This window comes from Bos grunniens, chromosome 19, assembly GCF_055505025.1.
Source record: "Bos grunniens cultivar Pamir isolate PY7600 chromosome 19, Bosgru_T2T1.0, whole genome shotgun sequence".
NCBI lineage: Eukaryota > Metazoa > Chordata > Mammalia > Artiodactyla > Bovidae > Bos > Bos grunniens.
The window spans coordinates 23,664,953-23,690,913 of record NC_141183.1 but is presented as its reverse complement, the minus strand read 5'-3'; the positions used below and the strand labels follow the sequence as shown (position 1 = coordinate 23,690,913).

General features: G+C 37.5%; 1 protein-coding gene and 1 pseudogene across 10 annotated transcripts in view; both read right to left on the bottom strand.

Moving 5' to 3' along the window:
• The window catches only part of FBXL20 (F-box and leucine rich repeat protein 20), a 101,125-nt gene that overhangs the window by 11,614 nt on the left and 63,550 nt on the right, over positions 1-25,961 (bottom strand). For 9 of the 10 annotated variants that reach the window (XR_015147645.1, XR_015147643.1, XR_015147642.1 and 6 more), the window contains 7 exons: positions 17,289-17,343; positions 14,291-14,365; positions 13,031-13,125; positions 12,486-12,554; positions 3,562-3,657; positions 1,855-1,981; positions 438-512 (listed from right to left, as the gene is read on the bottom strand). Coding sequence is in view for 4 of the 10 variants with exons in the window: in XM_086357903.1 (XP_086214029.1) it covers positions 438-512; positions 1,855-1,981; positions 3,562-3,657; positions 12,486-12,554; positions 13,031-13,125; positions 14,291-14,365; positions 17,289-17,343 (592 nt within the window). In the remaining 6 variants the exon portion in view is untranslated. The remainder of the gene's footprint in view (positions 1-437; positions 513-1,854; positions 1,982-3,561; positions 3,658-12,485; positions 12,555-13,030; positions 13,126-14,290; positions 14,366-17,288; positions 17,344-25,961) is intronic. The other variant, XM_086357907.1, reaches the window with a different exon arrangement.
• On the bottom strand, positions 5,384-6,005 carry LOC147351724 (large ribosomal subunit protein mL53 pseudogene; annotated as a pseudogene).

Here is a 25,961-nt window from a genome sequence, read left to right as displayed (position 1 = left end):
AACAAATCAAATGTAAACTATAAATACTAATTGAGAATAATTTTAAGGGTATACTTTGCTTGTCATCTACTTATATCAGTGGTCCCCAACAGTCATGACTGATAGATCTTAAATTGATGTGACTGCAATTAATTTACCAAAAATATTTTAAAGACCAAAGTTTATGAATAATTTACTTCTAAAAAGTAAGTTTTCCTAAGTAGAAGAGAAAGGGGTGGAGTTGTACTTGAGTTTACTTGGAATCCTGTATAAGCTACTCTCTATCTCATCTACGTCAAAGGCCCTAGGAGTGAGCAATGCTGAGCATGTAAAAAAGCATGATGTTTACTTGAATCCTCAGGGATGAAGTGGACAAACTGCTGGTCATTATGACTGAAACTCTTAACATTACTGAAATGAATTACTAGCACAAAAGAGCGGTTGGAAGGACTGCTTACTAAGCAAGTCTGCAAGTTCAAAGTCACCAGTTCAGGACAGTGTGCACCTATGTACTTGAGAGCTTCATCTTCTAGCTAGAAAAATTAAAAAGAGAGAGAAAAAACTATTACTGATATTGTTTAGTATTTTAAAACTTTAAAATCTTAAAGGTTTAAGAGTGTACATACACACACAGAGTGTACACATTCATCAATACATTTTAAATGTAGCTAACCAAGTTTCAAAGGATCATATAAAAGTGCAATTCATATGATTAGTACAGTTATTAGTCTTTGTCATCAGTTTGGGCCACATTAATTTCGTATCACCAAAGCAAGGGAAAGATAAGCACTGCCTAGTGTTCATGGATATTTCTTCTGATAAATTAAATATGCTTCACAGAATTCTCCGGAAGGATTTTGAAACTAAAGTAACTTTCACATTTCTACACTCCATGTAAAGTTCCTTAACAAACTTTTGGGAGCAGGAGCTGAGAGAGGAATCTGTAGTTTATCTACTGCTGGAAGATCACTGCTCTGAGTACAGTGCTGAGACCAGATGGCAAGTAACTTGACTATAATGATGCATCCCAATCAATATTTTTCAGGGTTCCATAAATAACCAGAAGTTCAAGCTGTTGTTTTAAGGCAGTCATACTTTCGAAGCTCTGTTTCAAACAATGGGAAATCCTCCCATTATGGTGAAAGAATGAGGGCATTAAAAGAAAAACAGAAACCAAGGCATGGTTTTAGCAACCATTAATAAAAAAAGGGGGAATAAGAGCATAGCCCTACTTTGTCAGTCACTTCTAAACCCACTCTTGATCATTTCCTTCCACATGTTGTTACCATGTCAAATCCTTTTTTCCCCCACTGTAAAACACTGAGATATTAAAAATTTTAATGACAAAATATGTTGGATTTGTGATGTGACTGGCAGGAAATAAGCATCAACACTATAAAATGTAGGTTGCTATGAACTTTGCACATCCAGCTCAAGGTCTCAGGCAGTTGACAACCTAGCGTGTTTTCTTTTCAGATTAAATTACATGAAACCTTTCTTGCCAACAGCACCTGTTCTATATGATTTTCTCTCCTCATCTTTGCCTCTCCTCAAAAATTTTATCTTTGGTCAGGTGTTAATTTTTCTCCTTTTTGGGGGGCCGGGATGGGGGTGCGGAAGGCCATGCTGCATGGCATGCATGATCTTAGTTCCTCAATCAGTGACTGAACCCACGCCCCCTGCAGTGGAAGCGTGGCGTCTAAGGAATTCCCTCTTCTACTTTTTCACTCTAGGGAAAATACTTTAATTTTTGGTAAGCATGGGTTTTTGGTTAGTAACACACAACTACGTATCTCTCTAGCCAACATCCTGGGCTGCCCACCAAGCTCATGGCGCCTCTATCAATCTAAAGTTAAGACAGGGAGTTATTATTACCTGTGTGCAGCCTTTTAAGAATAAGGCTTTAAGACCTCCACAGCCTCTCACTAGAGCTTGGATACCATCCTTGGTTACTTGGTCACACCAGGAAATGTTTAATTGCTCCAACAGTGGACATCCCTCACTTAGGAATAAAACAAAATGAAACAAACATATGACTAAATCCAACTCTAAAGGCACCAATGTCTCATTTTATTGGTTATTCCATAACAACAAAAGGCATATTTATCAATGCTTGCGGTGTTCACGTGGGAGACACCACTAGGAGGACTAGCTCAAATCTACCTTAACAAGCTCAAGCACAATGCTGTTTTTCAGATATATTAGATTTTATGGAGCTTTATACTTTTCAAAATATATTCTTTCTGCACTTATCACAACTTTAACAGTCTCAGACAAGAAATGGAAATTAAGTGATTCATTCATTCAAGTTAACAGAGTAATTAATGAAGAATCAGATTCAATCTCAAATTTTTCTATCAAACAATTCAAGCACTTATCAAAGCATTAGTAATGAGGACATGGAAAATTTTCTTTTAAAAATTACAAAGGATCTGCAAAATTTTCTTTTCTGGGACATATATAGGGTATATTTTACACAGGCTGAATTTAGGATATATGATATTAGATCTCTGCCTTCTATCAAATACTATTTCATTTTTTGATTTAAACTACAGAAGAATTAACTATACATTTAAATTTAATTTACATTTAATTTAACTATACATTTAAACTATAGAAGAATCCCAAGCTTTAGGGCAGTTTTTGGAAAATACTGCTTAGTTTTAGAAAATAAAGCCAGGGATCTTGGTTCAAGTTCATTCTTCAGCATTAATAGTGTTACTTCAGGCAGTCACCTCAGGAAGTCTGCCAAAGCCTCTCTCAGACCAAGATTAGCAATAGTCCTTCTAAGTTCTCCTCAAATTGATGCATTCATTTTTACCCTGACACTTATTCCTCTGTACTAAAACATACTTAAGTGTCTTTTTTCTTCTTATAGACTCTGAGAAACTTAAGGATGACTTATTCAGTTACCTCCCATAGTTGAATCACAATAACTGGGATTCAGAAGTGTTTTAGATTTTATCTGGAAAGTGTCTACCTCACAAGATTTTCAAATAAATGAGCTCATTTACATGAAGTGCTATAAACTATGAACACTGTTATACTACCTTATTTACTATACCAACCAGCCTTAGATATATGTGTTCTTAACTATAGAAGGAGCCACATTTTCATATTACTTACACTCTACTTAACTAAATCTAATTTCTTCTTTTAATAGTTTAATTCTTATTATTCATAATGTAAGTAATGCATGGGACCATAATCATTTATAAAAGGCTGATAAAAAAGTAAAAGTGCAAAGAGAATGGGCACTTCACCCTCCTTTCAAGAAATATCTTTTTGTAATGTAGTTTTAAAAATTACAATCACATTAAAACAATGAAAACCTACTGAGTGCTTACTACATACAGAATCCTGTGCTAAGCACTTCATTCATGTACAAACTACTATTCTGTTCAGAAATCCTAGTTACTGCTAGTCATTTCATCTGAATTTGTCCTATAATTTGGGCAAGTGGTAAAACAAAGGGTCAATTTTGAACCACAGTACATATCTATAAAACAAAAGTTTCTTTCAATTCCAACTTAAATAAGTATTTGTTCTGATTATTGGACATTCTTGTTATAAGAAATTTACCTCAGAGCTTTTAGAGACATGTTTGTTATTGATGTACAGGAAGCCAAGTCAAGGTGCCTGAGTTTGGAACAAAACTTGCTAAGGCTAGTACATGTACTGAAAAAGGAGAAAATAATAAACAAATATGAACACAGTCTACTAAGCATATAATAATATTATACATAATTTTCAATAAACAAATAACACATCTTTAGAATTTCATACATGATTCTCAAGTATTACAAAAACTAAAATTTCCATACCCCAAATATTAATAAAAAGTAGTTATAAATCCAGGGATCTTTAACGTTGAGGAAGAGGTAGGTTCTCAAAGGATAAAAAAAGTTGTGCTGTGTATAAGAATTTGCACAGGGGGAAGATCGTTCTTGATTCACATTTGGAAACATTAATAGCTATTCACAGTGACTACATTTGTGCTGGTAAAAGATTTACAGGCATTTTGTAAATTCACAACACCAGAAAGCTAGCTAGAACATGCTAGCAAGTTGTGATACATGAAAACCAAAAGCTGTCTCTGCTCTTTCACTTAAATCTCTTTCTGTTCACGATAACCTTGTGCATGGCATTAACAAAATAATCAGATTTTTGCAAGGTATACTGAGGATGGACTAGTGTTAGGCTGAAAGAAACTAAGTTATGTAATACTACTGCCTGCTTTCCTTTATGAATTTGTTAAAAGCTCTTTTCTCACAGTGGTCAAGTTCCTCATTTAAATTTTTTTTTCAGGTATGGAAAATCTCAAATATACTCTCAAGACTAACAGAGAATGCACATATACCATCATTAAACTCTGACATTTATCAATATTCTACTATCGCTATTTCATCTATTTCCTTTTTTTCCCTTGTTCCAATCTTTTAGAGGAAATCCCAGACATATTATTTCACCAAATATTTCAGACATACTTCTAACATATAAGGATTTAAATTCCTTAATGTCTGACACCCAGTCCCAGTCTGTGTTCAACTTTTCCCAAATGTATCATAAATGCCTTTGTCAAACTTCCTCTTGTGGTTTTCTTCTGCAGTTTAGTAATGAACACTCTTTCTTGAACATAGCCAATCATCTCTTTCCTCGGTGAAACGTCTGTCTAAGTGCTTAGGGCTTTTATCAGTTGATTAATTTTCTTTTTTTGGGGCCACATTGTGTGGCATGTGGGATCTTTGTTCCCTGACCAAAGATCAAATCTGTGCCCCATGCAATGGATGTGCAGAGTCTTGACCACTGGACCACCAGGGAAGTCCCAGGTCTATTTTTTTTTTCCCCCCAAACCACCACAGATCATGTAGTATTTATTTTAAAAATAGGCATATACGAGTACCCCTGCAGTTCAAACCTGCAGTTGTTCAAGGATCATTATAGACAGTATGCAAGATTATCAGTTTTATTTTGGACAAAAAGTGTTGCTGGAATTTGGCGAAAATTGGTAGTAGGTACCCTGACTATATAGCACAGAACTTAAGATTAGAGCCCAACAGAAATATAGGATTTAACCCAAGAGGACAGTTCAAGTCATGACAGAAGACAAGATGCCCCAAAAATAAAAGAAAGGAGAGTAGTACACCTTTATGGTTAAGACAAGGGACCGGAGAGGAAGAGAAGTTCCACAAGGAGTGTATTAAGAGTGGCAAATGCGACTGAAATGGAAAGATGAGGACTGAGAAAACAGCATTTCTAATAGAGTAAGAGGTACTTTGAGTAGTGGAAGGAAAAGCCAAATTCAAAAGGGTTAAGCAGTGAGTGACGGTAAGAAACTGAAATAAATTCAAATTTGTCCGCATCCCTCGTCTTTCCTCGTCCCATAAACACTGGTTAGGTTTGTAGTCACAGGCCTCTTCTTTTTTTTGGCATTCTGTGGCCCTCCAGATAGTGATATAAGTAATTAAGTTCTTCTTAAATAAGTGTCCTTAGCAGTCTTGGGTTAAAATCTGTTGACTGGTCTCTTTTGTGCTGTCAGTGCCCGGTACTGGCGCTAGGCTTGTCCCTGCTCGCCGCCACGCCCCTGGCCTGGATGTGGGAGGCGAAAGCAGTGAGCACTTCCTGGGCGGTCAGGTGAGCGCCGCGCATAATCAAGCGATGCCCATCTCCGAACAGCAGCACGTCCACGCAAGGCTCGGAGCTGTCATGCCTCACGTCCGCAATCACTGAGCAGTTGAGGTTCGTGGAGCGAACTTCTCGCTGCTCACCGCCTGGAGGAAGGAAATTGTCGATTCCACGTTCTTCTGGAAGGGGCAAGACTGAACCCGAACCTGCTTGACCGAGCGGAGCCCGAGCCGAGCCAAGGCCGCCGCCATGGTGACATCCGCCCCGGAAGGTCAGGCCTATTTTTAATTGGATTGTCTTGTTATTATTGACTGTAAGAATGTTTTCTGTATCAGTTCAGTTCAGTTCAGTTCAGTTGCTCAGTGTCTGACTCTTTGTGATTCCATGGATGCAGCACTCCAGGCCTCCCTGTCCATCACCAACTCCCTGAGCTTACTCAAACTCATGTCCCTTGAGTGAGTGATGCCATCCAACCATCTCATCCTCTGTCGTTCCCTTCTCCTCCTGCCCTCAATCTTTCCCAGCATCAGGGTCTTTTCAAACGTGTCACTTCTTCACATCAGGTGGCCTAAGTATTGGAGTTTCAGCTTCAGCATCAGTCCTTCCAACGAACACCCAGGACTGATCTCCTTTAGGATGGACTGGTTGGATCTCCTTGCAGTCCAAAGGACTCTCAACAGTCTTCTCCAACACCACAGTTCAAAAGCATCAATTCTTCGGTGCTCAGCTTTCTTTATAGTCCCAACTCTCACATCATACATGACTAGTGGAAAAACCATAGCCTTGACTAGACAGACCTTTGTTAGCAAAGTAATATCTCTGCTTTTTAATTTGCTGTCTAGGTTGGTCATAACTTTTCTCCCAAGGAGTAAGCATCTTTTAATTTCATGGCTGCAGTCACCATATGCAGTGATTCTGGAGCCCCCAAAAATAAAGTCTGCCGCTGTTTCCACTGTTTCCCCAAATATTTGCCACGAAGTGATGGGACCAGGTGCCATGATCTTGGTGTTCTGAACGTTGAGCTTTAAGTCAACTTTTTCACTCTCTTCTTTCACTTTTACCAAGAGGCTCTTTAGTTCTTCTTTGCTTTTTGCCATAAGGGTGGTGTCATCCGCTATCTGAGGTTATTGATATTTCTCTCAGCAATCTTGATTCCAGCTTGTGCTTCATCCAGCCCAGCGTTTCTCATAATGTACTCTGCATATAAGTTAAATAAGAAGGGTGACAATATACAGGCTTGACATACTCCTTTCCCAATTTGGAACAAGTCTGCTGTTTCATGTCCAGTTCTAACTGTTGCTTCCTGACCTGCATACAGGTTTCTCAAGAGGCAGGTCAGGTTACCTGGTATTCCCAACTCTTTCAGAATTTTCCACAGTTTGTGGTGACCCACACAGTCAAAGGCTTTGGCATAGTCAATAAAGCAGAAATAGATGTGTGTTTTTTTGGAATTCTCTTGCTTTTTCAATAACCCAATGGATCTCTGGTTCCTCTGCCTTTTCTAAATCCAGCTTGAACATCTGGAAGTTTATGGTTCATGTACTGTTGAAACCTGGCTTGGAGAATTTTGAGCATTACTTTACCAGTGTGTGAGATGAGTGCAATTGTGTGGTAGTTTGAGCATTCTTTGGCACTGCCTCTCTTTGGGGCTGGAATGAAAACTGACCTTTTCCAGTCCTGTGGCCACTGCTGAGTTTTCCAGATTTGCTGGCATATTAACTTTCACAGCATCATCTTTTGGGATTTGAAATAGCTCAATTGGAATCCCATCACTTCCACTAGCTTTGTTCGTAGTGATGCTTCCTAAGGCCCACTTGACTTCACATTCCAGGATGTCTGGCTCTAGGTGAGTGATCATACCATCGTGGTTATCTGGGTCATGAAGATCTTTTTTGTATAGTTCTTCTGTGTATTCTTGCCATCTCTTAGTATCTTCTGCTTTCTCTATATATTCTTGATATATAATTTAATGCTTTTCAGTGTAGAAATCTGGTATTTCTTATTCTCAGTAGGTTTTTCATGGAAGCTTTTGATCATACTAAGGAAACTCCTTTCTATTCTTTGTTGCTTTTTTTCTGGCGGTGCCACTCAACTTGCAGGATCTTAGTTCCCCAATGAGGGACTGAACCTGCGTCCCAGCAGTGAAAGCACTGAGTCCTAACCATTTGAACCACCAGGAGATTCATAAATGAGTGTTAAGAGTTTGTTATGTGCTTTTACTGCATCTAATGAAGCATCAGTTAGTTCTACTATTGCATAGCAAATTACCTTAAAACCGAGCAGCTTAAAATAATAATTATTTATTATCTCAGTTTTCATGAGTCAGGAATATGTGCACAGGTAGCACAGCAGGGTGACTTGGACTCAGGATCTCTCACAAGGCTACCATCAAGGTATACTAGCCACAGCTGGAACCATCTCAAAGGTCGCTAGATACTGATTCTCTTCCAAACTCATTTAGGTTAAGTGGAGGTTGGCAGACTTAAGATGACCCAATTCCAAGCTTCCCCATTTGGTTTTTGATAGAATTTAAGTTCTTGCTGGCTGTTGGCCAGAGACCTCAGTTTCTTGCCACATGGGCTTCTTCACAGAGCTACTCACAAGAGGGCAGAATGCTTCCAGAGCTGGAGAAGAAAGTAGAGCAAGATAGAAGACACAGTCTTTTTGGAACCTAATCTCCAAAGTGATACACAATCTCTTTTGCAGTATTCTATTGTTAGAAAATGAGACACTATGTCCAGTGTACACTCAAGGGGAGAAGATTACACAAAAGTGCAAACAGGAAGAGGCAGTGATTATTTGGGGGCCAGTTTAGAAGCTGCCCATCACAATGAAAATGATCCTGTGGTTTTTGTCCTTTATTCATTCCAGAGGACAGTAAATCTCAGCAGCTGCTTATTTTTGTATGTCCAGGAAGTCAAGAATGGTTTTGGTATTTTTAAATGGTTGAAAGAAAGTCAAAAGAAGATACTATTTTGTGACATGTGACATTAAACTATGTCTCAGCAACATGCGATAAAGTTTTGTTGGAGCACAGCCATGTTCATTTGTTAATGTACTATCTGTGGCCACTTTGTAAAACACTGGCAGAGTTGACACTGACAGAGACTACAAGGCCAACAAAGCCTAAAATATTTCCTTATCCAGCCCTATACAGAAAAGTTTGTTGTTCTCTGCTTTATTCTAATATTATGGAAAATTACATTAATTGATTTTCAGATGTTAAACCACACGTATTTCTGGGATAAATCCCACTTAGATAAGACCCAACCCTTTTATATGTTGCTGGATTCAGTTTGCTAATATTTTATTAAGTATTTCTCCATCTCTGTGTCTGAGGAATATAGTAGACTTCCTTTTATTGTGATGTTTTTGCTTGGCTTTGGTATCAGAAAAATACTGGCCACACAGGACAAGTTATGAATTATTCCTCTTTTACTTTATGAGTGAGTTTGAGTATTAGTATTCTTCCTTCTTTTGATGGACTCACCAGTGAAGTCATATGGGCCTGTGCTTTTCTTTTTGTGGGACAATTTTGAATTGTTGTATTTACTTCTATAGATTTATTCAGAATGTTAATCTGTACCTTCCCAGGAGTTGGTCCATCTCACCTAGGTTGTCTGATTAAATGTATTTATGATACTACCTGACAAACATTTCATCTTGTCTGCTTTTGACAATTTGAGTCTACCCTCTTATTTTCTTAGTCTAGGTTTATCAATTAAAAAAACTTTTTTCAATGATTACTGATTTTGTTACTGTTTTTGTTTCCTGTTTCACTGATATCCATTCTAATCTTTATTTTTTCCTTCTGCTTGCTTTGGGCTTTGCTCTTCTTTTTGCTAAGTTTTAAAAAAAACTTTATGTATTTATTTTTGGCTGTGATGGGTCTTCGTTGCTGCATGTGGGCTTCCTTTAACTGGGCAAGCAGGGGCTACTCTTCGCTGTGGTGTGCCGGCTTCTCACTGCTGTGGTGTCCCTTGTGGAGTATGGGCTCTAGTGTGAACAGGCTTCAGTAGTTGCAGCGCACGGGCTTAGTTAGTCTGCGGTAGGTGGAATCTTCACGGACCAGGGATCAAACCCTCATCCCCTGCATTGGCAGGCAGATTCTTAACCAGTGGATCACCAGGGAAGTCCTTTTCTAATTTCTCAATGTTGAAGGCTGTTACTGATAAGAGCTTTCTCTCTTTTCTCTTTTGTGACACAGGATTGCAGAGCTATATTACTATCTTGGCCACATCACATTAATGGTGGTAGCTTTTCATTTTCATTCAGTTCAAAATTACATAGAAGCATGATGCTGAATTTCCAAAGATTCTGTTGAGAATCTCTAGTTTAATTTTCTAGTTCTGGTCAAAGAATATATTTTGAATGATTTTAATCTTCTTAAATTAAGACTTATTTAGTAGCCCAATCTATGCTCTATCCTAGAGAATGTTCCAAGTATGTATCTAAAGAATGTTTATTCTGTAATCATTGGGTGGAGTGTTCTATCTGCACAGTATGCATTTTTCCATCTGTTTACTTTGAACCTATTTGTGTATTTCAATCTAAAGCTTGTCTCTTATAGACAGCACAAGCTGGGTCTTGTTTTTTAATCCATACTGACAGTTTGTCTTCTGGGTGAAGTGTTCAGTCTGTCCACATTTAATAAAAATTGTTGGTTTTTTAATCTTTTTTTTTTTTTTTTTTTGTGGAAGGGTGGAAATATGCTGCATGGCATGTAGAATCTCAGCTCCCTGACCAGGGATGCAATCAGCAACCCCTGCATTGAAAGCATGGAGTCTTAGTCACTGGACCACCAAGGAAGTCCCAGTAAAATTATTGATATGGTTGCATTTTTTCTCCCATTCTTTTTCTGTTTGTTTCATGCTTTCCTTAAGTTTGTTTTTCTATCTCTCCTTTACTGTTTTCTTGTATCAGGTGTACTGTTTCAATTCCTGTTGATTTTTTTACCTTTTCCCTGAGTTATTTTCTTATAGTTTGCTCATAGAATACAATATGTATCTTAATTTACCACAATCTATTTCAGAACAGTAACTTAATTCTCACAAAAACATTAGCATTTTACTCCAATATGTAATGGTTCTGTTCTCTCTCCTTTGTGCTATTATTTTCACATGTTCTAACATATTTTATATATTACTCCTATAAATATCATAGACCTATCAATACTGTTGCTGTTCAGTTGCTCAGTCATGTCCGACTCTTTGTGACCCCATGAACTGCAGCATGTCAGGCTTCCCTGTCATTCACCGTCTCCCAGAGCTTGCTCAAACTCATGTCCATTGAGTTGGTGATACCATCCAACCATTTCATCCTCTGTCGTCCCCTTCTCCTCCTGCCTTCAATCTTTCCCAGCATCAGGGTCTTTTCTAATGAGTCAGCTCTTCACATCAGGTGGCCAAAGTACTGGAGCTTCAACTTCAGCATCAGTCCTTCCAATGAATATTCAGGACTGATTTTCTTTAGGATTGACAGGTTTGATCTCCTTGCAGTCCAAGGGACTCTCAAGAGTCTTCTCCAACACCACAGTTCAAAAGCATCAATTTTTCGGTGCTCAGCCTTCTTTATGGCTGCCTTATTTAAGTTCTGGCAATTCTTCTTCAGTTCAGTTTCCCAGCAATTGTTCTTTCCATTTTAGTTATTCTTTGCCCAGCTTTGTGGGGTCTCAATATGTGCATATATAGTTTACTCTTCAGCCAAATTTATGAAGATTTCTGTAGTCTTTTTTTGAGTCAGCTTCCCTCTTTCCAGACACCTATTTGGTCATCCTGGTCTCCCAGAACTTTGATCTTTCTCTTCAAATCAGACAGAACTTTGTGCCCTGCTTGCATTCCTTCTCCTGTACCATTATCTCAAAAATGCCACCAAGCAGAAAGCCACGACAATCATAAGGCTCACCTCATTTGTTTCTCAGTTCTGCTCTGCATGTTGTCCAACATTTCAGACTGCTTGCTTTCTATGTTTTGTACAGTTTTAGAGCTGTTTATAGCAGGAGGGCAGTGACTGTTGTTATCAGAAACAGAGGTCTCCACTCTTGATTTTTGAAGTCTGTATCTTTTTTCTTTTAAACTATATTTAATATACTGCTAAAGTCACTAGAACATGCAAAATTCTGAACATTAACCTGTGGTTATTTGATGATTTTAAGATATTTAGATTTATGAATTTAATGTGCTTATGTTAAAAGCTTTTGTTTTTCAGAAATGCTTATTGTAGTAATGCATGTTGGGACTTCCCTGGTGGAGCAGTAGGTAAGAATCCTCCTGCCAATGCGGGGGACACGAGTTCCATCCCTGGCCTGAGAAGATTCCACATGTTGCAGAGCTACTAAACTCGTGTGCCACAACTAGCGAGCCTTCACTCCAGAGCCCTCAAGCCTGCATGCTGCAACTACTGAAGCCCGTGCCCAGAGCCTGTGCTCTGCAACGAGAGGCCACCACAATGAGAAATCCCCACACCATAACAAAGAGTATCCCCCACTTGCCACAACTAGAGAAAGGTTGCTCAAAAGCGACGAAGACTCAGTGCAAAAAAAGAAATGCATATTTACACTGTTTAGGAATTTTTCACAAAAAGATAAAATGAATAAGATAAAAGAGTGGGGGTATAGAGAAAACAAAACTAGCAATATTACTAAATAATATCAAGTAACTTAAGTTTTATTTTAAATTTTGAGGCAGAATTTGAGCCAAATTCCAAAATAAGCTTCTTGTTCCATTTCTAACTTCTAAAGTTGCTTTCTCTTTCTTGAAACATCATTTCTCTATGAAACCAAAATGAAATTTACTAAATATATTTAGCAGCCTGCATTAAAAGCTAGTACAGGCAGGACATAATGGGCTATGACTTACCCTTCTAAAATATAAAATACTTACGCATCTGTAGTCTTTGTACACCCATTGAGATTCAGCACTTCAATGTTCCTACAGTTTTGTGCAAAGGTTCTTTATAGGAAAGAAACAAAGTAAAGGGTCTGAGGCAAAATGTGCACAATTCTCAGCATTAAAAAAATAATAGAAGATACAAAACGGCAAACCTGGATATTAGTACAAAAAGTCATTAAGTTACGAATAAATTAATTTTCAACCATAAACTTTTAAACATCAATCTTTTTGTCAACCAAAGTTAAAATTATCCGAGCTTGAATTAAACAGACAAACTTTACTCAAGGCTCCAAATGAACCATTTATAATATGGGGAAGCTGGTTTTTGTGGGGGAGCACATGTTCTTGTTTTATTCCCAAAACCACACATCCCACTACTGGATACTGGTATGATAAGCAATGAATGTGTATCTGGGTTCAGAACAGCTTAAGAATATGAAAACTATCCCAGCCTTTTCTGGGTGAGATGCTGCTGTGTCTCATGTTGTTCTTTACTTCAGTCAGTAAGATCAGTTAATGGGTAGTTATGTTTTTACCTTAAAGCATTGTCTCCTACTCCAAGACACCCACGAAGACTTAACTTTCGTAAAAAGCCCCCACACCTTTTTGAAATATTCTCCACTACCCGGCCCTGTAAAATAGAGAAGATAGGTATACAAAAAGATAAGCCACCAAATCTTGAAAAGAACATATTCTCATTATTAAAATGCTTCTAACTCGTTTAAACAACCTAATTAAATCAAATCAGCTTTCTTGGTCTATTTAAAATATGCCTAAACTCTACATTGTTATTTATTTTGTTCATCTTTAAGATACTTTGTATTTGAGGAAATGGTGCTCTGTAGTTCTTTTATGTCACTGTATTATTGTTTCGGTACATTTACTATAGCACTCTAAATACAGCAGAGACTCAATGAACACTTAACAAAAGCTTACTGAATGATTTTGTGGGTTATGTTGCTTTACACATTTACATCCATGAAGATAAAAAGAACTGGGAAAAACAAAAACCCACCATGTTGATGATACTTTCTGAAGATAATGGAAAGTTCATGTAAGGTTTTTTAAACTTCTTACATGAATCCTCAAGACAACTAAGCTCCATTAATATGTTAAAAACAAAAACAAAAACCCAACCCAGTTGAAAAAAATCTAAACCTAAATCTTACTTAATCCTTGTAACACAGTGAGGAAGCTATGATTTGCACTCTCCAGATGAGAGAACCAAGGACCACAGAGTTAAAATTCAGGTTAAAATAACATAAGCTTAAGCCATTCTCCATTTGAGAAAACAGGCAATACTAAGGCTGAAATATGAGAGAGAAATGAGAAGGGAAAAAAAAAATCTTTCCACAGCAAAAGTAATCCAATACATTTTTCTGGAGAATGAAAGAAAAACTTATCTGTAGGCTCTCCTAGAACCCAAAATGCTCATCAAGAAGAATTTATGCAAATATTATGCCTCAGTAAGTTCTTAACTCCACTTATTTTTCCATAAACAGATATAAAAAGACTTCCTAAAAAGAGCAAACACAGGTCCATATTTCTACAACAAAAATAAAAACAAAAACTTAGTAATAAATAATTTACTATTATTTCAGTAAAATAATTTTGCTTATTCTCAAAAGCTGATCAAGTTCTTGGGGAACACTGCAGGCTCTCATGAAATTCGGATGCACTGAAATTAATGGTTTCTCTCTCCAGGGAAAGGAGATTTATATAGCTGAGGCTAATTTGTTCCATACTGTAATTACATTCTAACAAGAGAAATGGGGCCACACACCACATAATTATACCTCAATATCCCTCTGGAAATCAAACAGGTCAATTCGCTGCCAGTTACTGCCATCCAAAGCTAGAACATTCCAGGCCTATTTTGAAGAAAAAGACACAAAATGAGAAGCTGAAATAAAGGGAAAAAGCCAGTGAAGTCCAAGTTCAAAAATCAACCTAATAATGATTGAAATTGTCCAAAAAAATGTCTCAGCACACCCATCATTAACTCCCAAAAGGTGAGTCTCATTTCTGATTCATGTTTTATTCTCTAAGTAGATTATCTCATAAATGAGTGGGTACAGAAATTAGCAGCTGTGGAAGATCTTACATTAGGGGGCTGGGGAAAGGACAGGTTGTAATAAGTACCATAGTCATAGACTGTTTTCTAACTGGAATTTCTAATTTCAAAATGAGACGATCCAATTGGTGAAAAGCGAGTCTGTTACTCCAGGAACAAGGTGAGGAAGAAACCAAAAAAAGAAGATGGACTCTGAATGTACTGTGTTCAATACATATATCATGTTTGATAAAAATATGCTAATCCATAGCATCGCTTGTTTGGATCTGAAACTGTGACCTGGGATTTACAAAAGACACTATCATTTCTCTATATACGTGACAGAGACTTTAATGCTTTCCTCATTACCAACGAGCTCACTCAGGCATGTTTTCCAATTGGTTATCTTTCCTTTCAACTCAGTTCAATGGTAATACATTTCTTTTTTTTTTTTTTTTTTAATACATTTCTTTAATTAGCTAAAGAGAGGCAAGAAGGCTTTTCAACTTTTCAGGATAAGGTGAAAAATGACTCTACAGTGTTAACTTGCTATGGATCATTCTGCATTGTATTTTAATCAGAAAGCCTTTAAAAGTTTTCCTTATTAAATTTAAAGTGTATGCAAAGTCTTAATCCTGTTAATTCATAAACTGAGAATATCATCTCCTTTTACAACAATTCAAAACACAGATTCGAAACACTGAAATTGTAAAAAGGAAACTGCAGGCACACTTTTAAGTCCCAGGTAACTGTCATACAACCAGCAAGACATATGCCAGGGGTATAGGAGAAAACAAAGTTATTATTCTAGAAATCTTTAAGGTTCTCTTAGGATTTCAATGTTACGTTTCATTTTGTGGCTTCATATTTTTCTAATTTTTTTTTCCTCCTTTCTTCTTTTAAAACATTTTATCTATCTTTCATTAGCTGTGCTGGGTGTTCGTTGCTGTGTGGGCTTTTCCCTAGTTGCTGCAAGCAGGGGCTACTTTTAAGTTGCAGTGTGCGGGCTTCTCATTGTGGTGGCTTCTCCTGTTGCAGAGTACAGTCTCTAGGGCATACAGGATTCAATAGTTGTGCTTCCCGGGCTCTAGAGCACAAGCTCAGCAGTTGCGGTGCACAGGCTTAGTTGTTCTGTGGCATGTGGGCTCTTCCTGGATCAGGGATCAAACCCATGTCTCCTGCACTGGCAGGCGGATTCTTTATCACTGATCCACGAGGGACGCCCCCAATGGGTTCTTAAATGGCTCCATGGAAGACAAGAACTTGTAAAGATCATGTGTTCACTAGATTCATAGGCTAAATATACCTCTGGTTCGGCTTGATATTTCTCATTTCCTCACACTACTTTTTCCAGCAAGCAGGAAACATGCTAAACTGAGACTAAAATTAGGAATGACAGGTTTCTCTCCAGAGTTTTTTTTTTAAAAGCACATTAACAAAATACTTCAAGTGCAGAGAGTAACAGGCTAACTACTGATGAACCAACTGTACAGATTTAACAAAGACTGGCATTGTGCTTCCTTTTAAGTTAAAACACATTAAGAAGGAAGAAGAACCTGAACATGAAAACAACAACTAAAACTCACTCAAATCAACACTCTTGAGATGAGACTCTGCTACTGAACAGGTTTAGACACCAGTCTGGGCATTTTGTTTCTCAGTGATGACCTCAGCTTCAAATGTAGACAGAAAAGAAACCCCAACTCATTTGTACCAGCTATGACTAGAGCAACGACTCAGGCACCAGGAACAGAAATGTAATGAATAGAAATCATCAAAATATGACTGACTGTTTCCTAAATAGCTGATACAGTTTCAGTATGGCTTTTAGGATGTAGAAATTATATTAACGTTAGCAAGATAACGTGAATTTTCTATGCTAAGTTTTGTGCTTTTTTTTTTTTCCTGAGGAAATCAGTGTTGGAAACTTTAAGGAAAACCTGTCTTTACAAAGATAAATACTCTGATATAACCAACCATATTACATATTCAGCACCTACAACTATACCTGGCACATAGTAAGGTTCTCAACAAATATTTGTTGAACAATCAAAAAGCCATTGTCTATTTTATAAAAAGGTGGTAAATATATGTATTCACTCATGTTATTAAATATTATATATCTATATTACAAAAGAGACTAGGAATGGTTCATAATATAATTTTCCCACAACAGAGACTCTATTCTTAGTATTACTGGCAACAATAGGATTATGATATTTCACTGTTTTGTCACAGTAATGTCAGTTGTCAAAAGTTTGTAAGTAAGAGTAATGCAAAAACTGACTTTGAGAAAGGAATTTGGTTTGTGCTGTAATTTCTTAAAAATTAAATTCTAGTTATAACCTTTTGAGAAAAAAATACCAGGAGATATCAAAAGCTTTCCATGTATATACATAAAATGAAGTAGGAAAACATAATGAAACACTGTATTATTACAGTTCCAAGTAAAGTCTAATCTTTTTACTTTGCACGTTTAATATGCTTTTTCCTTGAAGATGCTTCCTCTGCATGTATTATAGAAATAGTCAAGAGTTTCAAAAAACTAAAGTTAGCAACAATATATATAGTAGAATTCCACTGCAGAATTAACATGGGTTTAGGTATGCCATGGGTGCAACAACATCCTTGGAAACATAACACACAACTACCATCTGAAGGAAATGGTTCGTCTGCTACAGAAGCTGATTATCATTAATGTCAGCAAGGAATCCTCTTCTAATCATGTCAGCCACTCTTACCCTGGAGACCTGAGCACAGCGACACAAGGTAACAACATCCAGAAAAGAAAATATCCTAAAAAGAGATGGAGAAAAACTTTACTATACATTATATGACAAAGGAGTTTCTCTTGATTTTTGCCTATAAATAATTGGCTATGTTAACACATGCAGGAAAAGACAGAAGTCCTTTAAATAATCACACAAAAAGCTGAAGCAATTTATACAACCCATATAAAACATACGGGAAAAAGTCATCTTTTACCTGATAATGTTATGTGTAAGTACAAGTTCAATCATTCACATTAAGGCATGATAAAATATTTCCAATACATTTTTTCTTTAAAGTAAAAAAACAATTTCCACACCATGATTATCAAAAGAAAGAGGCTAGGGGAGAGTTATCTTTATAAAGAATTTTACAGTTGAAGGGAAAAAAATAAAGTATTGGCAACACCTAAAAATTAGCAAATATAAAATGTTAAATCTCTATGTATTTAATTCCAATTTGGGAAATTGTAAAACTCATTTAACACATCGATGTCAGGAAACACCACCTAAATTTTTTCTTAGACAGTTTAGTAGTATTGTAGAGACTCTCTTAGAGAGTTTAATATTATTGAAGCATTATTACTTGAAATAATTAACTTGCCTAAAGAACGATAACTCTCTATACCATAAGCCACCCATAAAAACAGGTCAGAGCATTCTGGCAATAAAGTGAATGGGTCACTTGAGCTTCAAGGTCTCCTTACTCATGAATACCTTTAAAGGGCATTTTGATCTCAATAACAAGTGAAGCTCTTCTACACGTGGCAAAAGGTACAGTATAGCATGTACTTTATACCTGTGGCGGATTCATTTTGATATATGGCAAAACTAATACAATATTGTAAAGTTAAAAAATAAAATAAAATAAAAATAAATAAAGATGATATTCCTTGAAATAGCTGGAGATACTGGAGTGTTACGAAATGGAGGTCAAGAAGCATCAATCTGGAGATGAAGGCTACACTTTCTGTTCCAAGTTACTGTAACAGAACAAACTATTTGGTGATTAGAGGCTGTCAATCACATTTTAGAACTTGGAATAAACTGAGTTAATAATTACATCAGACAGAAAAGTTATGTATATTTTGTAAATAAAGTTTTTTAAAACTATTTTTAAGTTTAGGTAATATACATAACATGAAACTTACCAGCTAACCACTTTTAAATGTACAGTTCAATAGTATGAAGTACATTCACACTGCTGCACAAGCACCACCACCACTAGCCATCTCAAGAACTTTCTCATTTTCCCAAACTGAAACTCTATACACAGTGAACAGTGACTCCTCACTTCCCTTTCCCCAGCTCCTGGCAACCACCACTCTGCTTTGTTTCTCTATGAATTTAACTACTCCACATACTTCATATGAGTGGAATCATATAGTATCTGCCTTTTTGTTACAGGCTTCTTATTTCATGTCTTCAAGGTTCATCCATGCTGTTGAATGTATCTGAACTACCTTTTTAAAAGCTGAATAATATTCCAATGTATACATATACCATATTTTCTACATCTGTCCATAGATGGAAAGTGTGAACACCTTTCTTGATCCCTTGAGGTGACCCTGCTACAACCCTGATGGCTCTCTTTAATAAAATAAAATTTCCATCTTTCTAAATACTGATTACAAACACCATTCCCAAATAAATACATACACTATGAATCTAGGTACCTCAATTCCTAAAACAGTAAGTTTACCTAATGCAACAAACCTTCCTACACTGCTTAATGCTGCTGCTTTTCCCTGTCATCCACTATATACTATCGTTTTTGTGGAGCTTCCTCAAGATCCCATTTCTGCCAAATCACCAGTAATCCCTAAGTAATTTGCATAAATATAATGTTATACATGGCAGGGACACAGGAGAGAAATTTTAGATAATGGATCCTCGTTAGACTAGGTTTAGTAACCTTTCAACAGAAAGGTTCTTCACAAAATAAAGCATAATAGACAGACATGAAACCTCAGGTTAGAGGTCAAATGTAGACCTAGGAGACTCTCTGAAGCACATATCCCAACAATCATAATTCCATTCTTAGAATGTACTATCTGGGGTTCTAATGTCAAAATTCCCTTGAGTTGGCTTTTCACCTGGGTTTGACATTATGCTACATTAGAGAGAAAGAAGACAAATACAGTCTCTGTGCCCCTCTGTGGCAATACTAGTTTGGGCTTTCCAGTCCTGATTTGGACTCCTAGTAAGATAGATGTGATAAGCTTCTGTGCTTGAAAGTAAAGTCGCTCAGTCATCTCCGACTCTTTGTGACCCCATGGAATTCTCAGGCCAGAATACTGGAGTGGGTAGCCTTTCCCTTCTCTAGGGGATCTTCCCAACCCAGGGATAGAACCCAGGTCTCCTGCATTGCAGGCACATCCTTTAACCAACTGAGCTATCAGGGAAGCCTAAGATGAATGTGATAAGCCTCTGTGCTTAAATTTCAACCACCCCACAGTCTGTCTAAATGTCTGCTATTATTTAGTAACTTCTGACTTCTACTTATCCTAGGAGATAAGGAGAGACAATTACCTTTAGAAACCCAAATATATGGACTGATGGGATAAGCTGCTAGAGTTTCAGTTACAGTGACTGGGTGCTGGAGGAGGGGAGAGGCCAGTTGGTGAGGATGGTGAAGAGGAGGCTCACAGAGAGCATTTATCCTTCTAAATATGGTTAACATTAATTTAAACTAAAAAAAAATCAATATAATTTTAAGTGTGCATTTGTAGGATAAGTCAAGGTGAAACAATACTACTATTTTCATATGACAGGCAAGAACAGTAAAACTACATTATACTGCTTTTCATCATCTTCAGGCTTGGTACTTTACACTGCAACCCTTTACACAACTCCTTCTTGAGGATACCTATTATCCGTAACCAGAATGGTTACGATCAAAGAGATAAGAAAACTGAGGGCGAATGAAAGGTCTGTTACTATTGAAGCATCCTGCTTGACTGGTTCAATAAAAGTCTTTCCCCATCTTTTATCAAGAGATTGTTGAAAAACTGGCCTAGCTTTAGGCCACCCAAGTTTAGGTAAAGTAGGCCTCAACTTCCCCATTCAAGCAAAAAGACTTTGGCTAGGTTTCTGAAATATAATGCGGAAGAAGTTAGGGTCTAATTATAAGTAGATGTTATTGCCATATGAAAAAAAAAGATGTGCATGGTCCTAGAGAAGGTAGAATTTCTGAGTGTGGAGCCCAGATATCTGCAGAAAAAAAAACAATTTCTCCAGGTGATTCTTATGAATATTATATAAAGGTGATAATTTATGATTTTCAAAAACATTTATAAAAGATGTGCAATTCAGATATTTTTAAAGCAAACTGCAGACAACTACACCTTCATGTTTTTAACCCGTTGATCATGGACTGAAATACACCAGGGTAGAGAGATGACAACAGTGAATAACAGCAAAGCCTTTTCATTAATTTACAAATTCAAATCTCTAGATGAAGAGGAATTTTTTTGGTTAATCCATACCCACTAACAAAAAATGAACGTCAAAGATGGCATCTGCCTGAGTTTGAGATCTAATACTCAAAAGAAGTCAAAGTCAAGAATCATTCTTCAGTCAGAACTCATTTTTAAGATTCAAAAAGAAGGATGGGGATGGGGCAGAAAGGAGGGACAGATCTCCTGTTGGACAGATCTATCTGGTCTCTGATCATGTTTGTTTTATAAACTCAGAAATAAAATTCGGTTCTACTTCTGGTCATGGCTGAGTAAGTTTCCACTGGACTAACTTTCTAGATACAACATCAAATTGTGAACATAAAAACAACCATCTGAAGGCAACAGAGATGAACAAATGCAGGCAGTTATTAAAGGGGAAAAGGGAACAACAAGTGACTCTGCAGGTGTTTTGTTTTTTTTTTCATGGGTTTTATTCTGAGGACAGGTTGTACTTGGGGCTCTTAGAACTTGAATAGAAACCTGTGAAGGGGAATCAAGAGCAGAGTCTGGAGCAACCATAGGCAACAGGAAGTGAGCAGAGAAAGAAAGTTAGAATGATGTGAGGGAGCACAAATTCCGTCCAAACCCCCAAGAGACCTCTGACTACTGCGAGTGGTGGAAACACTCCAAGCTGCTAAATTTAGAAGAACTGAACTTGCATTTCAGGGGCCACCCACAACATGGGACACAAAGTTTGTAGGCTGGGGACAGCCAAGTTACCTATCTGCTAAAAATAAACAAATGAATACATTCAGTAAAACTCCAAACTGAATACACAGAGATGAATAAAATGAACTAAAACATTTTAAACGAATAATGTAAAAAAAGAAAACCAATGTAACTTTTGAACTCTGTATTTTCTGTATATCACCAGGAAAAAGACCAAAAACAAATGAACTCATAACAAAAAACTATAAATAATGAACTCTAATTAGATTCCTCAGAGTGTAATGGGTTATTTCATGTGCAATCTAAGACTGAGTAAATAAGTAATTATATTGTAGACAGAGTCATATTTCTCCCTTAGAGAAGAAGAGTCGTATTACACCCATAAATATGGAAAGGAGAGCTAAAATGAGCCTTAAGGTATTAGACTAGGATTGGAGCTGTTAGTATAAACTGGTTATATAAGAGAATTGTCATGTTTAATTTATCTATTCATCTATATATAGATACAGATATAAAATTGCATAAAGATGTGTTCATGCACTACCCACCTCCAAACATGTATTTCTTAGCTCCATCTAATGAGAAGATCTACAAGCAATGATGTCCAGTAGCAATAAACATAGGTAGGGTAGAGATCTTAGTTTCTAAATACCATTCTCCACTCAAAATCATCCCTGCGCTCCTTGCAAAAATGTCTGATTCCAGGACTGGGTCAGGAAAAGTACAAGAAGATCCTAGAGTATCTTGTGCCAAAAAACAAGGATATATTCAAAGAATGATGGGACATATTCAAAGAACATAGAATATAACCCTAAGGGACTCCCACTGGCTAAATTTGCAACATTTTGAGCAGAAAACAAATGCGATTACCACACACTGAATAAAATAGGAATTCATGAGTATATATTGATGTTACTAAAGAAAGGAAAAAACGCGATAGAAGGGAAAACTCTTCTTCAGAGAATTCCAACTAGTAAAATGTAGAAGTAAAGATGGAATTAGAGAATCACCATTTGGTAACCACAACAGTAATAACTGTTTCAAGGAAGAAACAAAAACTTTAACTGACTGAGTTAATGTTTGATGAGAAACAAGATATTCACATAGTCTCAAAGTATTTCACCACAGGACACTTACTAATGATAAGGGGGAAAATGGTAACATTACAGTGGAGAAATCTGGCAGATACCACCTTAACCTGATGATCTAAGTTAACATCAACAGTAATGGGACAAACAGACATCTTATGCTTATGATACCAACAATGAGGGAGCCTCCCAGATGGTGCTAGTGGTAAAGAACCCACCTGCCAATGCAGGAGACATAAGAGATGTGGGCTCGATCCCTGGGCCAGGAAGATCCCCTGGAGGAGGGCAGGGCAGTGCACTTCAGCATTCTTGCCTGGAGAATCCCATGGACAGAGGAGCCTGGCGGGCTGCATTCCATAGGGTCACAAAGAGTAGGCCATGACTGCAGTGATTAGCACGGCACAGCACATGAACAGTAAGAATACTACCTAGCTTCTGTGGTATTCCTACAAAACTGTGACAACTGAATTTACTCATGAAGGACATTCTGTAAAGAATCTTCAAAACTGCCAATGGCTACAAAAGACAAAGAAAGACTGAAGGCCTCTTCAAAATTGAAACCAGATGAAGAGAAGTGAGAAGTAAATGCAACCTGTGATCTTGGACTGCAACTTGAATCAGAAAGATTTCTTGCCTTGTACTACAAAGAACACAAAGAACAGGATCATGCATAGGATAACTAGTAAAATAGGGATAAGGTCTATAGACTACATAATAGTATCACATCAATGTGTATTTAGAAATTACAGTAATTTCAATTACTGTACTGTGTTTATAAATGAGAAAGTCTTTGATTGTAGAAAATTCACTCTGAAGTCTTGGGTAAAAAGTATGGTTTGCAACTTAACCCAAATAGTTAAGAAAAAATAATGTAAGTACAGTCAAAGGTTAACATTTAAGGAATCCAAGTAAAAGTTTTATGGAATTTCTTTGAACTACTTCTGAATCTTTTCAGTAAATTTAAAATAATCTAAAAACACAAAGAGGAAAAAAAGAAGTAAAAAATATGTTAAAACTCAAAGGACTGGCAAGAAATAAAAATACAAACAATAACCACTGGCTTAGTATCAGCTATATATATCTAATTGGGTCATCCTGTATTCTGCAAGCTAACTCCTGCACCCAAGCCTTGAACAATAACACAATTAACACACAGAAAACACAAACTTCAGGAAACAAAGAGATAAAGATTATTTTCCAAATAATGTTTTCTTCTAGGGTTATATTCCTAGGATACTCATGCTCCTTTGTCCTCAAGATGGCCCCAATCTTGACAGAGTCATGATTTTAGGGCTATTAAAAACTGGCCCCACAATATCAAGCTGAGCCTGCTGGGAGTTCATGTACTAGGATGTGTAATGATAGGAAGACAAAAAAGACTTGAAAAAAAACAGTATGTTCACATAGTCAAGTGGCTCTCAGTCTCAAAAGACAAACAGCTTTGTGTCCACATACATAAATAACCTACACAAAGGCAATGTGCCTAATACGTATCTTATTAATAGTCCATCACTACCAAGACATCAGGGCTTCCTCCTGGCTCAGCTGCTAAAGAATGTGCCTGCAATGTGAGAGACCTGCGTTCAATCCCTGGGTTGGGAAGATCCCCTGGAGAACGGAACGGCTCCCCACTCCAGTATTTTAGCCTGGAGAATTCCATGGACTGTGTAGTCCATGGGGTCACAAAGAGTCGGACACGACTGAGCAACTCTCACCAAGACAACAAGGCAAGAGTGGAGAATTGTTACTGGCTAAGAAAATGTGGAGCCAAGCAAGAGCTGAAGTCTCTAAGAGAACTAAAATAAAACAGGCAATTCACTCCCCAAGACTATTTTGTTACTGCTGTTGTAGTTCCTCCAGGCAACGGAGTGTTAGGCTTGGAAATATTAAAACAGCAAATGGCAGGACCTCCCTGGTGGTCCAGTGGTTAGGACTTGCTTCCACTGCAGGGGGCAAAGGTTCCATCCCTGGTTGGAGAACTAAGATCCCGCATGCCACATGGCACAGCCAAAAAAAAAGGGCAATTATGGAGAAACATGCAAACCAGGCAAGAGATTAAGTTTGAGACAGGCAGCATCCAATTTATTAACGGACTGTATATGCAAAGTTCGTGAATTCTCCAATATAAACAATATCACAAAGAAGAGTTTGTTTGCCAGACAAGCTTTAGGGGGAAAAAGTCCTAAACTACAATACTATGTATTATGCAAAAGAGCCTGAGCTTCAAATCTTGTAGCATGCCTGAATCAAAAACCCTTTGCCTCTGTCCACAAAGAGGAAACAATAATCTCATCTGAAATGCTCTTCCTCCTTACTCTCCTGCAACATCCAGTTAATCACTACTTAACCCTTTATGACTCAGCTCAGGTCTCGTTTCCTTGGAAGCATCTTCTGAACTCTCTAGGGTTGGCTGCAATGTCCTACACGTGAGCTTTGCTCTAGGCAAACCTCCACTATACCTTTATATTGATTATTTTCCTGTCAGTCTTTTCTACTACCCACTGAGTTTCTTGAGGACAAAAAGTCCCGTTTATTTCTATATCCAACATAATGATTGGTACACTGCATGTCTCCCACTATAGTAAGGTTTAAGGAAATTCCAACTATGTAATATTCCAGAAAAAGCAAAACTATGGAGATCAAAAAATAAGTGGTCCCCTGGGATAAGACCCTGGTGCTGGGAAAGACTGAAGGCAGGAGGAGAAGGGGACGAGAGAGGACGAAATGGCTGGACGGCATCACCGACTCAATGAGTTTGAGCAAGCTCCAGGTGATGGTGAAGGACAGGGAAGCCAGGCTGCAGTCCATGGAGTTGCAAAGAGTTGGACGCGACTGAGTGACTGAACAACAACAAGGGATGAAAAGTGAGAGAGATAAACAGGCAGAGCAGAAAGGATTTTTACAGCAGTAAAAACACTATGTATGATATTGTAATGATGGATATGTTACTACACATTTGTACAAGCCCATAAAATCTATGCAGAAGGAAATGGCAACCCACTCCAGTACTCCTGCCTGGAAAATCCCAAGGACGGAGGAGCCTGGTAGGCTACAGTCCATGGGGTCACAAAGAGTCAGACACGACTGAACGACTTCACTTCACCTCATAAAATCTACAACACCAAGAGTGAACCTTAAGGTAAACTACAGACTTAAGATAATTATAAGGTGAAGAAAGTAGGGAAAACCACTAGACCATTCAGGTATGACCTAAATCAAATCCCTTATGATTATACAGTGGAAGTGAGAAATAGATTTAAGGGCCTAGATCTGCTAGATAGAGTGCCTGATGAACTATGGAATGAGGTTCGTGACATTGTACAGGAGACAGGGATCAAGACCATCACCATGGAAAAGAAATGCAAAAAAGCAAAATGGCTGTCTGGGGAGACCTTACAAATAGCTGTGAAAAGAAGAGAAGCCAAAAG